Source organism: Dermacentor andersoni, chromosome 3 (assembly GCF_023375885.2).
Source record: "Dermacentor andersoni chromosome 3, qqDerAnde1_hic_scaffold, whole genome shotgun sequence".
Lineage (NCBI taxonomy): Eukaryota > Metazoa > Arthropoda > Arachnida > Ixodida > Ixodidae > Dermacentor > Dermacentor andersoni.
This window is the reverse complement of record NC_092816.1, coordinates 20,206,487-20,221,491: the sequence shown is the minus strand read 5'-3', so window position 1 is coordinate 20,221,491 and position 15,005 is coordinate 20,206,487. Positions and strand designations below refer to the sequence as shown.

Genomic DNA, 15,005 nt, shown 5'->3' with positions numbered 1-15,005 from the left:
AACGCAACAGCTCAGGCGTGAGACCATCAGCGGAAGTGCACCGCGCAGCAAAAAAGCGAGAAAACAAAAGGAGGGTCGGCCCGTGACTTATGTGCCACGCGAGCCTCCAGTTCCGGTATGGGAGAACGCAGGGGTGGAATTTTGCTTGCAGAAGCTAGACAGGGGCAAGCGGAGGGAGTCTGTGTTCGCGGTGACGCTCGCCTCCTGAAATCATGGGTTCGCGGGACTGAAATATTTCCACTGCGGCTATTATTAAACCAATTTGAAAAATTCTTGCTATAGAGCGCTCCCTGAAGGTCACGTAAGAACTTCCAGCGTATAACCAAAATTTGCTGTGATCTGGTGAGGGACCCTTTAAGCACTCTTTCTTCGCCCGTAGGCGAAACCTGTCTTCTTGTGCAGGGCTGTGGTGCTTAAGTATGGCACATACCAAGTCAGTCAAACGTGCGCCTCGTGCTTAACAAAAGCGCATCGGGTCCCAACCTGAGCAGGACGTCTTCCAACGACGAGGCGCTCACGGAGAGCCTCCTCACGCGCAATTTGATGCGGCTGTCCTCGAGCTGCTGCAGGAGGCGCACGATGTCGGCGGCGTCGGTGAAGCCGAGCGAGTAGACCAGGATGTTTCGCCGCTCGAGCACTTTCTGCGCCGTCGACAGCCGCTTCTCGATGAACGAGCAGACCAGCGACTTGTCGCACTTGGAAGACACGGCCAGCTGCAGACGGTAGCCCTGGCCTGCGATTTGTGCGTACAGTCGCATGCAATATGACTTGCAACACTCTTGTTCGTGGTCGAAGGGGCTCCAGGGCTGCGCAGCAGCTCTGACATGCGAAATAGCAGTTTAATAAACACCACTAATTGAAGCTGTGCTTAGGTCTGGAACTTACCCTGTCTGCTCAGCCATACAGTCTTGGAGCCCCTTCGACCACGGGCACCGGTGTTGCAATTCATATTGTATACTTGCATTAAACTGGCTGGGGGCACGCGCACGTCGTAGGGCGGTATTGGTGTAAAACTCATGGATGAAGAAAAAAGTCCAGCTGGGAGCATCAACGTAGTAATAAAATGATCTGAAGGAAATGTTCGTGGAAAGTCGGCCTTCAACGCGTGATAGGCAGGCGGCAATTTCTAGCCGCCGAGCGCGCGGAAAGGGGGGAGTGTAGCGTGGGGAGAGGGAGGAGAGCGCCGATCGTGACGAGGGCGTCGGTAAGTGCTACCACGAACCAAACAATGCCTTAAAATGTCGGGCAACCATGCATATGGTCTATTTGCCAAAAGTCAGCGCGCAGATCGGTCCTGAAGGCAGCGTCAGAAAAGGTTGGCTTGTCGAAGCTGTAGCTCACTGATGTGGTACGTGCTACCGGCTATTTGTCTCAGTGAGAAAGCACTGCTAGCCTACCAACCTGCAACTCGCCTCTGTCTGTTTGAAGCCTCTTCATGCAGCCGCGCGCATTCGCGGGAAACGCGCGAAGAGGCTGTGCCCGCGAAACGGCCGGCTGTGCCTCCATTCACCTCGGACGATGCTATACGGACCACAAAACGGTCTTTGTGCAAGTCTGCGATCCTCCTCCTGTCCACCGAGTAACTATCCCATTGTGCATGACTATGTGCATCATGTGTGCAATAAAACAACAGTTTAACAACGACATCGCGATAGCAAAGCATTTAATTAGCAGCCAGTCAAACAAAAGTCTAGCAATGCCTAACTATTGCAAGAAAATAGCTCATTTGGTCCCAGAAAACGTGTTTTCTTACGATATTCCGTGATTCATAGTCTGCCATTTTTTTTTTCATGTTAGAACTTGCACCAGAGAACAAGAGACGAAATGCCCTTGAGAGGGAGCTTAACCTACACGGAGAAAGAAAACCTTTTGCTCGGCAACCAGTGAAGCAAATTTAACGGTGTATGTTGCACTGGGAAAGCAAGATCGAAGTCGAACAATTTTCGGTGGGACAGTTTTAAAACGAATAGTTTTCTTTGGCTCTTTCAGCCGTTCTCGTGGTTGGTCGGAGGTCTTCTGTGACGGTCGACGACCGGTGGTCGCGGATTCGGCAAGAAAATCGTTCGTTCGTTCGTTCGTTCGTTCGTTCGTTCGTTCGCTCGTTCGCTCGTTCGTTCGTTCGCTCGTTCGTTCGCTCGCTCGTTCGTTCGCTCGCTCGCTCGCTCGCTCGTTCGCTCGTTCGCTCGTTCGTTCGCTCGTTCGTTCGCTCGTTCGTTCGCTCGCTCGTTCGTTCGCTCGCTCGTTCGTTCGTTCGTTCGTTCGTTCGTTCGTTCGTTCGTTCTCTACGCTTAAATTCATTGACAATCATCGTCGATGGGTCCTGCACAATACTTTTATTTACGCCGTCAGTTCTTCTTAATGAAGTTCACTAAAATTCGAACCTTCAAAATCAAAAGAACAAATGCAAGTTACGCGCTAAAACATATTACTTGCAATCATCGTCAGAATCATATATATCATCCGGGCGGACACGAATACAAATTCATTACTAAGGTAAACAGAAGTTTCTGCAAATCAATCTGGCAGTAGGCCTCGAGAGACGGCTAGGTACAGCGTAGAGCAGCGGCGAAGAAATACACGTGCGCCGGGCTTTTCCTCTCGCAGACGACCCAATACTTTCGAACTGCCGAGTGCGAACTGCAATAGAAGACTTATAGACTTACAATAGAAGCCGAGCAGATTGATTTCCTAGGAGATTCCTGTATCAGCAAACCGGCATTGGCTCTCTCTGAAAAAGAACTGAAATTTTTGCGCATGGCTTAACATATCACTTATAAAAATGTCTCGCTCTGAATGTTTATCTGTTCACGTGGCTGTGACTCATGTTGGCTGAGTATAGGTGCGACCTGGTTTTCCATAATAAACATTGTTGGAAGTTATATAGCGCTGTGTGTGTCCCTGTGTGTCTTCTTTGTCCCGTCGTTTATTCGCGCTACCGTAGACCCCTTGAAGATGCATTACCAACAAGCCCACATATAGCAACCCCTCGTGAATACTTTCACTCCCATAATAGTTTACGCAGCCTAGGGTATACGTCGTCTTAGTGGGTTGCCGTAAATACTATGGGGACCACTCACCGTACTTCTTGCGCAGATAAATGGCAGAGCCGCAGCAGCTTATAAGGCTCCTGGATATGATGGCGATGCGGTCTCCCAGGATCTCAGCCTCGTCGGTGCTGTTCGTAGCGAGGAGCACCGTGGTCTGGGCGCGGCACTTCAGTATGGCGTCCCAGATGACGTTTCGCGAGTCCGAGTCTATTCCCTCCGTCGGGCAGTCGAAAAAGGCGAACTGAAAAAAAAAAAAGGAGAGCTCGTTTCGGACTGCGGTGCAGTTACGGCGCCCGCGCCACCTGCGACAAGGAAACTTATCTCGTAGATCTAATGTCAGCCAGCCTGCGCGCGATAACATCTCACTAACTTTCGAGCTAAGAAATGAGATTTCCAAAATGTAGGTGCCGACAGAGCCGACAGCCACTGACCTGAGCGTCGCTCCATGTGACAACTTTATCCTTAATCGTCTTCGACAATATTCCCATCCTCTCAGTGGCCTACAGCGGCAGCTTCATAGAACGTATTTCAGCTGTGGCTTCAAATTGTCACACCTACATGCTTGTAAAAAAAAAAAAAAGCGCTTGCATAGAAAGCTCAATCGTTACCACTTCGCTGCTCGCAGCTTTGAACAAGCGGCAATGTTAACCCTGAAACCTCTGAAAACTTGGTCACGTCATTAACTTTGACTTAGGAAAAAAGTTTCGTGACAATATAATACGTCACATTTCTTATTTTTATTTATTTCCTGCACGGAATGTTACGGCGTCGCCACCACTTCTTTGTAACGTCACGCTCTGCAGCGGCATCACCGCGCCTGGAATATGTCACATACGTTGCACGTCGTTGTCACTAACATACCATTGGTAATCAGCCCGATGCATCACATGACGCTCGAAGTGCTCTTCTGCTAATTTCAGTTAGAACACCCTCTCAATTCGTTTTGTTGTTTTTTCGAAGACATTTGCAGCACTCTCTATTCTTAAAGCCACGCTGCTCTCCATCTCTCCGAGCATGTCCATCATTTATTTTTCATCAAAACGATAAGCAGTCTTCAAAGCTGCGTTATCCGGCGTTCTTACTGCCGCCATGCATATGTGACTTGGTCATGGCAGACTCGCCTCTGGGCTGTCGAGCAGGGCCATGGCCACTTGAAGCCGCCGCTGCTCGGCGTAGCTAATCTTGCTTGCGAGGCTCTCCCTCTGATCGATCAACTGGAACTGCATCAGGAGCGTCAGTATCAGGTCTTCGATGTCCGGAGCATCGCGCAACTGTAACGAAAAGCGGAGAAGCATTCGTGAATGCATCGTGTGTTGGAAGATTTCTAGAACATTAAAAAACCAAACAACTGCAGAAGCATCATCATGAACCATTTCTTTTTCCCGCTGTCCACTTCGTTGTAACGCCTTCAATGAACATATTAGTGAATAGTTCTGTGTATCCGAATCATATGTCATAATTTTGTGTATCCTTGGATACTTACAACACCTTTGTTGCTAGTATGTTTATTGCTGTTAGTATTATTAGTACGCTTATTTTTGAATTTTTGAATTTTTGTATCTTAGCGTTTTATTGGTGTAAACTATTTGTTTAGCTAACGTAAGCCACATTGCAACTTTTTTTTGCTGTTCCTTTCGAAACTCTGGCGCCACAGATGAGGCGATAAAAAGTGGCTCACGTGTGCTATAAACAGCAGGTTCTCCTCCACCGTGAGAAATGGAACGAGCGTGCTGTTCTGCGGGCAGTAGCCGATGTTTGCCCGCACTTTCCACAGGTTGGTGCGCATGTCCGCGCCATCAAAGAACGCCGTCCCCGACGACGGCATTATCGCACCTTCGAAAGGACAGAGAGAGACTGCGCTGTAAGTGGGGGCATTCCCAAAACAGCAAGCAGTAACGAAAAAATCCTAAGTACAGTGTTGTTAATTTCACTACTCCTGTTCCGCATCTAAACAACAGGTTGGTGGCCCGGAAAGCAACATGCAGCTGCACCGACTTTTGGCACGTAAAACCACACTATTTATTATCATTAATATTAGTTTGTACGACCTTCTTTTCCCCCCTATTACACACGCGCGCATGCGCGCGGCCTGTCTAATCAAGGAACATGACTATGTGTTAAATTCAGCAGTTCTTTTTGGAGAATTTCACGCTTTTGCAATGATCGAAGTGAAAAGACCCATTGTCCCTATAATCGCACCTTCGTGAATACGACGAAGGATCAACCAGTACAGAGACCGACCAACTCGGTTAGGTCAACTCTATGACGGTGCAGAATGCTTTCCCGCGTGTATAATTTTAAAGAGCGCACGAATGACACTGCCGAGGGTATGACAATGAAGCCTGCAAAAAATTAGTAGCTGACTGTTTAGCTGCAGGGCTTCGAACGAAGCTCCGTATTTCGAACTTTAGAGTGTTTTAGTTGAGCGTGTTTACGCTCCGCTAAGCAGTTAAGCGGAGCGGAGGCGCGAATGCGCATGCGTCGTCCGCTTAGCCGTAAGCGGGATAGCGGAGCGAGGAACACGGTCCGCTTAGAAGCTGCCTGAGCGGAGCGTGCCGCGCAGCACTTTGGCTAGCGTTGGCGTCAGAACGGATTGGATTGGATGCAGAAAGCAAGCGCGCTGGCTAACACGTGGCGTTCCCCAAGACGGCGCTTTATTTTCCATTGGATAAAATGCACCAGTAACGCATTACAAGCGCACGTCTAGATACTTCATGCAGAAACAAGTTATATATATACATATATACGTTTTACGGTATAAGAGTGATCATAAAGTGTTTTTATTTTCTTTCATTACTCTGAATTTAGCCAGGGGGCGCTGCAACTACGAAAGAGCTTGGTGGCGCAAGCCACCGCCCCGTTCCAAAGGGGACGCTCATAACATCCATCCATCCATCCATCGTCCGCTCCGCTACGCTAAACGTGCAACTAAAACGTGAAAACGTGAAAATCGCCCGCCGCTCCGCTGTGGCTTAGCGGGGCCAGGCCCCGCACACTCTCAAGTTCAACAAATGGCCACAGAGGGCGAAAAAATCGACCGCGCGCTGCTGCTAACAAAACCAGCATAGTAATATCACTTCGGGATGCTTACGTTAGTTTGAACATTTTCCGCTGGAGGCGCCGTAATAAGCGCAATTTTTTTTGCAAGCTTTCTCCTACAATTACCGAAGCGCGTTTATTACATGAAAAAGAGGGCGAAATTATCATTGCTAATTTGATATTATATTCTTTGTAAGTAAGTTCATTGTTTCTTTGTCATTATAAACGCAAATAGCGTTCAGCATCATCGATCTTTCACGTGACCTCTGGCCTGGATTTAAAATTTTTACCGGTATTTTCGAGTGCATGGCGGCACGGATTCATTCGTTCGTGCGCTCAGGTTGGTTGCTTCGTTTTCGCTAAAACTAGTTTATTGCGCTTCGATGTCACGCGTTATTTAACCTGGGGTGAAGTGACGTGTTTGCAAGCGGACATGTAAGCCCGAAAGTTGGGTATCGGTCGTGAGCCATTCGGAACACGTCTGCATCGAAACGGGAGCTGGATTCTGGTGCGGCTGACAACGGCAATAACGGTGAGTCGTTTAACACCGCTGCTTGAATCGTTATATAATATTCGTCTCATTAACTTACAGGCGGAGACAAGTTAACGAACTAGATCCTGCACAGCATATGGTAGTCGGGATCCTCCGTTGCTGTTTCTAAATAAACCGTTACTTGCGAGGCTGTCGTTATACACACACAATCGGGAAAGAAAGAGCGATATCGGAACGCGCGCCTCATTTTTCATCTTATTGTAGCCGTGGCCATAGGTGACTGGGTAGCCTTAACAATATACATGTAAAACTTATTTTCGAGTCCGCCGGCAATTTTTTTCGTCCACAAAATCGAATAATCCTTTGGTAAAATGATGTGAAAGTACAGAATTTAATGTATTAAACAATTGCAAGCGTGATAATTCACTCATATTTCGTACTTGTTGGTTCCAAATGTTCTTGCTGTTCAGTTTGGTTTACCGTAGGGCATTTATTTTTGCAGTAGTGCAGCAGTGCATAACGTTCGTGCAGAAAAATAATGCATCAGTTCTAATAGCTTCATGACTTTCATGTATTTGCTTGTGGAACCAGCAGTGTGATCTCTTCCAGTGTATAAATGAACGCACAAATGTTCTCATTTGTGATATTAATAATACTTAAACTGTTTACATGCATTGTATAGTTAGGCAGGCATAAATTTATGGACAATAGCAATATTTATTTAACGTGCTGTTTAAGCGCCCTAGAACAGACAGGGTATATTTGCATGTGTTCTGTAGTCGCAAACCATTACAATATATATGTCACACCTTTTTGCATTTCATATTGCAAAATTGTGCTTTTTTCAATTTCTGATTCAGTCAAAATTTCTGTTCCAGACATGCAGTAATGAGGATGGCACCAGCATAAAGCAACACACTCCACACTCTAAACAGAAGCTGCTGCCTACTACAACAAGGCCATTGGCTGCTACTACAAGGTAAACAACATGTGGTTCAGAAATAAGTATGCCTGATATATGCTGTATTGTCTTGCTAGTCTTGAAATACAAGTCATTTGTTTGCAGCAGAAATGAATGTTTGCTCATGTTTATGGTTCAGTATAATTGGTTCGAACATAAAAGAAAACACACATAAGTTTGGCTAATCTGTGCTGTATCTCATGTGTCACCGTTCTGCCCCAACAGAGTCCATGCCAAGCATACCTTGGTCATCACAGGAGCTCCTATCCACACCAACAGAAAGGGGCTGGAGCTGAATTTGCAAGGCTTTTACACCACGAACAAAGAAGCGCATGCAGAAGAATTTACATGAGATATCAAGTCTGCAGAGCACTATGTCAAGACTGAAAAGAGCTTCAGCCACCATTCCACCAGCGCGGACAAATTGGCTGAGTCATCCAGGTAACTCAAAAAGGACTTTATGGAAATTCGTCTTCAGATGTGCCTGCAACTTCTGATCAAGCACGGATGATGCTGGCCAAAAGAGTTCCATTAGTTTGCCCTTAATCAGCTTCCTGGCCATGTCAATTCCATTTGTGCCAAGTGTAATTTTTTTTCTATAAATGCAAGCTTTTTCATTGCCCATTCTCGTTAGAGATCATTCATCCTCATCCAAACATAAAGGTCAACCGATTCTTCGCTGATACTTAATACCAGTCACTGTCTAGTAGCATAACATATCTGTAGCAGTACCTTTTAGTGCATGTTGTCATTCACAATTCCTCTCCTGAAATAGCTGATGCAACATCGACATGTTTCTTGCACTAACGTACGCACTGTTTGCTATGCACCATTTTACTTTTCTTGGTGTTTTTGGCCTTCAATGCTTGCAGAGCAGGGTGGCTTCTCTTGAATGCAAGCCTTCTCATTTTCCATATTCCTAGTCTTGTTGATGGTTGCTCTTCTTCCTCGATAGCCTGGGTCTTTGCGCAAGCTACACTGAATGATAGATTGCAGAATCTGGTTTTGCTGCCCCACTTGGTTGTGGTCGCCGTGTTACATTTCTCGGATGTGGGGGCCTGCTCAGTTACATTGGTAAGCAGTCTCTCGAGGTAAGCATTTGCTCCTGCAGTCCGCACAGCGACATAGACTCCCAGTGTACACACACCATAACTGGTGCTCCCCGTTCATTTTTTCCTGCTGCAGCCATGGGCAAATTGTGCTTGTGGCCTACCTTGGCCATGATTTGCTCAAAACTGAGACCAGCATATGTGCTTACATGGTTCAAAGTGTATGAAGTTGATAGCCGTACGGGGGGAAATGCCTGCAAAAATGGCTGCCAAAGGTGATGCCCACGAAAGCGACTTGTCCATATTGAGACAAAGTGGGACGCCAAATGTGAGCCACACATTAGTGGCCCTCGACAGAAAAGAAACATGCAGGTTGGAAAGGAGTTAACGCTAAAATGCCGGATAGTCCATTTCGCTGTGTTGGTTGTGGCAGCAGATGCCTGCATCACCTGATTTCTTCGCAATGGAAGTTGCTCATCTTCAACGGCTACTGTCGTTTCAAACAGGTGCGACGCTCTGTCCAATCTGTTTGTACTGCTGTTTGTCGCTCGTTACCAGACCACCACATGTGCAAAGGCAAGCATTATGCCTGTAAGTAGGCGGCTGAATGAATCCTAAGAGACCCGTGTATGTGAATGCTCACTGTTGCCATATGGTTTGTAGCCAATGTATAATGTATTCTCTGAACACTATGTTGTGAATGATTGCCGTTTATTTTTGCTGTTATCTCACTTGGTTACGGTCGCCGTATTATGCTATTGGATGTGGGGGCCTGGTCAGTTGCATTGGAAAACAGTCTCTCGAGGTAAGCATTTGCTCCTGCAGTCCGCACAGCGACATAGACTCCCAATTTAAACACCATGATTCGTGCTCCCCGTTCAGCCTTTCCTGCTGCAGCCATGTGCAAATTGTGCCTGCGGCCTTTCTCAGTCGCAATTAAGCACGAACGGAGACAAGCATACGTGCTTACATGGTCCAACGTGTTTGAAGTTCATAGCCACATGGGTGGAAAGGCCCGCATAAATGGCTGCCGAAGGTGATGCCCACGAAAGCGACTTGTCCATATTGAGACAAAGTGGGACGCCAAATGTGAGCCACACATTAGTGGCCCTCAACAGAAAAGAAACATGCAGGTTGGAAAGGAGTTAACGCTAAAATGCCGGATAGTCCATTTCGCTGTGTTGGTTGTGGCAGCAGATGCCTGCATCACCCGATTTCTTCGCAATGGAAGTTGCTCATCTTCAACGGCAACTGTCGGTTCAAACAGGTGCGACGCTCTGTCCAATCTGTTTGTACTGCTGTTTGTCGCTCGTTACCAGACCACCACATGCGACGAAGGCAAGCATTATGCCTGTAAGTAGGCGGCTGAATGTATCCTAAGAGACCCGTGTATGTGAATGCTCACTGTTGCCATATGGTTTGTAGCCAATGTATAACGTATTCTCTGAACACTATGTGGTGAATGATGTTATCTCACTTGGTTACGGTCGCCGTGTTATGCTTATCGGATCTGGCGGCCTGGTCAGTTGCACTGGAAAGCAGTTTCTCGAAGTAAGCATTTGCTCCTGCAATCTGCACAGCGACATATTTAGACTCCCAATTTACACACCGTGATTCGTGCTCCCCGTTCACGTTCAGCCTTTCCTGCTGCAGCCATGGGCAAATTCCATTGTGCCTGTTGCCTTTCTCGGCCGCGATTAAGCACGAACGGAGAGCGGCATACGTGCTTACATGGTCCGACGTGTGTGAAGTTGGGTGCAAAGGCCCGCAAAAGTGGCTGATGAAGGTGATGCCCACGAAAGCGACTTGTCCATATTGAGACAATGTGGGACACCAAGTGCGAGCCACACATTAGCGGCCTCCGAAAGAAAAGTAACGTGCAGGTTGGAAAGGAGTTAAGGCTAAAATGCCGGGTAGTCCATGTCGCTGTGTTGGCTGCGGCAGCAGATGCCTGGTTCACCCGATTGTTTCGCAGTGCAAGTTGCTCATCTTTAACGGCGACTGCCGCTGCAAACAAGCGGGACACTGACCAATCTGCATGAGCCGCTGGTTGTCGCTCGTTACTAGACCGCCATGTGTGACGACGACGGTGAGCCGTTTACGAGCTCGCGTCAAAGATTCCAGTGTATCTCGACATACAAATTTTATTTGTGCTATTGCACGAGGATGTACATACACTGCTTGTCTTCTGCCAATAAAGTCGCACGTTCTGTTCACTCACTTGTGGCTTGTTTGTATGGGCGTCAGTAGAGGCTCTTTGGTCTCCTGGCAATTAGAACGCACCGGCTACGCGGCAGCCGAGGCGAGTACGGCGCGTACGAGCGGATACAAGCGAGCGTACACGACCGGCAAAAAGCGGCCATATTGAATAATGCTCTAAAAAAAAAAAATATGCGGATTTCCGCTTCCTGTTTTAGCAGCGTCATCTGGCGTCCACCTAGGTAAGTTCCATGCGCTGCCGCTGCTTATTTTCGAACCACTGCGGAAGGTACAGTTTCCCTTCTCTAAAGTTGTTCTTTATTCTATGGCGGGGCCACTCGGAGCGGAGCGTACCGTAAAGACGCTCAACTAAAACACTCTATTAACTTTGTCGCGACGTGAACGCATTCAGACGTCGACAGACCTGTGATAACTCAAGTGATGTGAACAACGACGCTGACGACATGAACAAGCGAGAATTGCAGTAAATAAGCATGCGTTGATGCATCATACGCCTCTTGGCCACTAAGAGCGACATGTCAGAAAACAGCGTATTTTTTACAGAACAAGTTTGAGGGTACAGTCGTCGCATACCGCCGCGTGCGCAGGCTAAAACAACTGAATTTTCTTGTTTTGAGTGAAATAGTCTATTGTGGGCGTTTCGTTTCGTAATTTTTCGCTTTGCGCAGGTGAGTACTATAATGGAACACTGTAGCTTTCGGTTAACTCGTATTACCGGTTAGTGCGCACATTTTCGTTGACCATACAGGTACGGCTTAGCGACATTTTATAGCAAATGGAGTGTACATGGCCGATAGTGGCATATGCGGCGGTATTCAGACTTTCCACCATGAGCGTATAAGGAACGTGTATGGACTAAAACGACTAGAATTTAACAGATCATGAGTAAAGCTACAGTTTGAGCACCTACCTGCCAGCATTCGGATCAGCACTGACTTTCCGCAACCGTTTCTTCCCAGTATGACTGTGATGCTGTCCATGTAACATTTTATCGTGACGTTGTTAATGATGTAATGTTTCAGGTACAACGGATTAACGACCTGTGGGTAGAAAAATAAGGATGTAGTTAACGCCAGCTTTCAGCCTGCAGCACCCGCTTCACGCTGCTTGCGATAACAGCTCACAGCTAGCTGAACAATAAGCTTGCAAAATTTACCGCTTGCAGCAGATCGCACAATATCATATGGTGCCTGTGTCGGTGGCCTAAAAAACGCAAGCGTGCGAAGCATCGAAGTCTCCAGCGTCCAAGTACATCCGCGTGAACGGACACATCAAGCGCGAAAACGCGCTTGAAGCCGTTTTTACGCAACCCTGTCCGCCTCAGGAAAATGTTTTAACCGAACACTGCTTGAAACTCTCGAAACTTGTGGAAATGGCCCACATTTTTCGCGTCTATATGCCCGCAGCTCAATGCAAAATAATGCAGTTCCGTCGGCACTGTTATTATCGAACGAAGCCTAAAGAAGGCTATTAGAGAGTTTTAGAATAGGGGCCCCAATAGTTTGGGGCCCCAAAGAGCTTTGCGGGTGTTAGCGTTGGGGCACGTAGGAGTGAAGAGTTTTAGAATGGGGTTTTACGTTTGTGGATAGCGTCTTGCGCTGACAGCGCAACTACGGCGTCAAAGAAAAGCTATTAGAAATAATTAAATAAAATATACCATTTTATGATAGGAATAATAATTTTGACTTTCGTGTATTCGCATTTAATTACAATTTAGAGGTTATTCTGTAAGCAGCAAACAATTAGTTGCGCTTAGTTTTGAGTAAACCAACTTTACTAGCCTTCACCAGCCAAGCTTAGCCGTGTTAGGCCTACGAGCCATAAAATCCACGATCGAATTCAAAATCAGCGGCGTCTAATGAGTCAATCTTCATAACACACGCTAGTTGAGAGAAAGCGATAACCGCAGTCACTTCTCCTAGCTTGCGAACTTCACGCGTTACCGCGAACCGAACCCAGTTTGCTGCTAGGTTAGAGCCGTCGCTTCGATGGGTGCCGCCATGTTTGCCGACGCAAAACTTTCGGGACCGCTATAGACCTCAGACTCTGCCCAGGCGGCGCTGCGGAAAAACCCGTCACCAGCGCCCCCATCGCAGCCTTAGCGCTAACTGAGTAGTGCAAGGAGAGCTGTCCGCAAGCGAAGGTGCATAGGCCACAATAGACTCCTCTCTTTCGTTTGTGTTGAGGCACGGTTTCCTAAAAATCAAGGACCTGGAAAGCTTCTTCTGCCCATCCCCTCTTCGGAAAGGAAGCTCAGCAGGGCGAAGTACGTGTACAATATAAAATAAAGTCTCAAGTGTTATTTCGGCGTGCTGCAACTCGCAAGTACAGAGAGCATCAGGTTTGTCTATATGCATATCAGCATAAACATCTAAGCATTTCACATTGGTTCATATTGAATATGTCCTGAACACAAGACTTAAGTATCTCCTATATTTTTATGTATTTTATCGTAATGTTTTGTCTCGCAATTATTTACAGAGAGTAAATCCTTTCATAGCCTTTTCCAGGGCAGCAAAGAGAAAACGTTTTCCAAGGCAGCAAACAGCGTGCGATCATAACGAAAGTAAGCTTCCTACAGTGACTGCGCGCTGCATCTTTCTTTCTCGCAGGATCTACAGCATCGCTCAGTACCTTAATTTGAACTTTTCGCAGACGCTTCGAGCAACAAGCGCGCACAAATAAATGTAAATAAACGCGACATTTTTTTCTTTACACACGTGCGTTACTTCGCAATTACTCATCCAGTGCTTCTACAGCAACTTTATTGCTCACATTTGAAAAACGCAGTCGAGCAGGCTCAGCACGTTGCGAAGCGTGCTTGTTGCATCGGCGCAGGACATACAAAATACCGAAATTAGAAATGAGCTCGCGATACAACGATGCTCTAGAACAGGATTTTGAATTCATAAACGAACCAAAATGTTTGGTTATAAGCTGACCTGCCAAATGTCTCCGTTCCACTAGTTGAGTTAAGCGGAGGCGGACGTCTGCTAAAGGTGGAGATATCGATGGCACATAAGCAGGATGGTTCGCAACATCGTTTCTTTTCTTTTTTTTTTCTTTTTTTTTTTTTTTTGTTACCGACGAAGGGCTGCATATTCTTGAGTTTTCGCTTGGTTACCACTGTCCTCCGTCAGGGCTACGCAACACAATTACAGAACAAAATTGTCGCACTTTCTCATGCGAGCCGCTGTGTTGTGGGGAATGCAAGTAATTCGATTACCCAACAGGTTGAACGGCCCGTATCCAGCGCTCTCGCCATTCCCCTTCATACGATCGCGATAGAAATCGGTAAAACTGAACGTTGTTATTCCGTCCTTCACGTTCATGGCAATTTACAACACAACAGTAACGTCGATTGCGGCGTTTCTTCGTAGCGCGCGGAGCTATCGCGGTTGCCGTTGTTTCCGCCATCAGTCTGAAGAGTGAGCCAGCAAGCGCTTTATGGCAGTTCAGCGGCGCGTCCGACTAGCGTAGAAATTCATAGCTCTCTGTCTGGGTGTTAAATGCGCAAAACACTCGCAATATGGACCAAAATCTAGTTAAATCGTTGTTTCGCAGTCGCTAGCTGCATAGGCAACTTAGCAGGGGAGTCGGGCTTCGCACTACTCAATTACTGCCTCTTCGCAACGACAGGTGGCGCTACGCGTCTTGCAAAACTCCAGAGTCTGACGTCCATTTGGGCTCCCGCTAAATCGGTGAAATAGCGTTCCCAACGCAAAACCCAAAGGCAGTTTGCGTCTTGCGCATGCGCAGTGGCTTCGACGCTATTTGTTTGGGGCCCCAAAACATTTGAGGCCCGTATTCTAAAACTCTCTAATTACTGGGGACTGGGAAGATTTGTTGTTGAAGAAGAGCGTACGGACAAGGTCAGCCAAATCGTTGATGCGAAGTCTGCAGTGAAGCTCAGTGAGCCAGCCGGATCGCCAGTAATTGGCGCGAGTGTGAGACGTTCGGGTTTCCAGCTATTCTTGCTCTGCGTCGCTTGACTGCTCGCTTACGCTTGACGCTACGTGCTGAACTGTTGAATACGGCCCTAAAAAGTTCGATGGCAGCTCTCACCTTACTCAGCTTGTAGATGACGAGGTGCGCCTGCTTCTGCTCGCGCAAAGGCTCGAAGAGCGTCGTATTCTCTTTGATCTCAGTAAGGCCTTCCTCCGGGATGTCCACGCGTCGCCAGAGACCCCAATACG

General features: G+C 47.2%; 1 protein-coding gene and 1 long non-coding RNA gene across 2 annotated transcripts; both read right to left on the bottom strand.

Annotated features, from left to right (window-relative positions):
• Positions 1-228: 228 nt before the first annotated feature.
• Positions 229-4,054, bottom strand: LOC140216330 (cholesterol transporter ABCA5-like). The gene is made up of 2 exons (XM_072286704.1): positions 3,078-4,054; positions 229-733 (listed from the first exon to the last, which is right to left on the bottom strand). The coding sequence occupies exons 1-2, from the start codon at positions 3,406-3,408 to the stop codon at positions 435-437; spliced, it is 630 nt and encodes a 209-aa protein (XP_072142805.1). The 5' UTR covers positions 3,409-4,054; the 3' UTR covers positions 229-434.
• A 687-nt stretch (positions 4,055-4,741) lies between these two features.
• LOC126519568 (uncharacterized) lies at positions 4,742-15,002 on the bottom strand. The gene is made up of 3 exons (XR_011892976.1): positions 14,875-15,002; positions 11,720-11,849; positions 4,742-4,880 (listed from the first exon to the last, which is right to left on the bottom strand). It is a non-coding gene; the product is annotated as an uncharacterized lncRNA (long non-coding RNA).
• Positions 15,003-15,005: the final 3 nt, after the last annotated feature.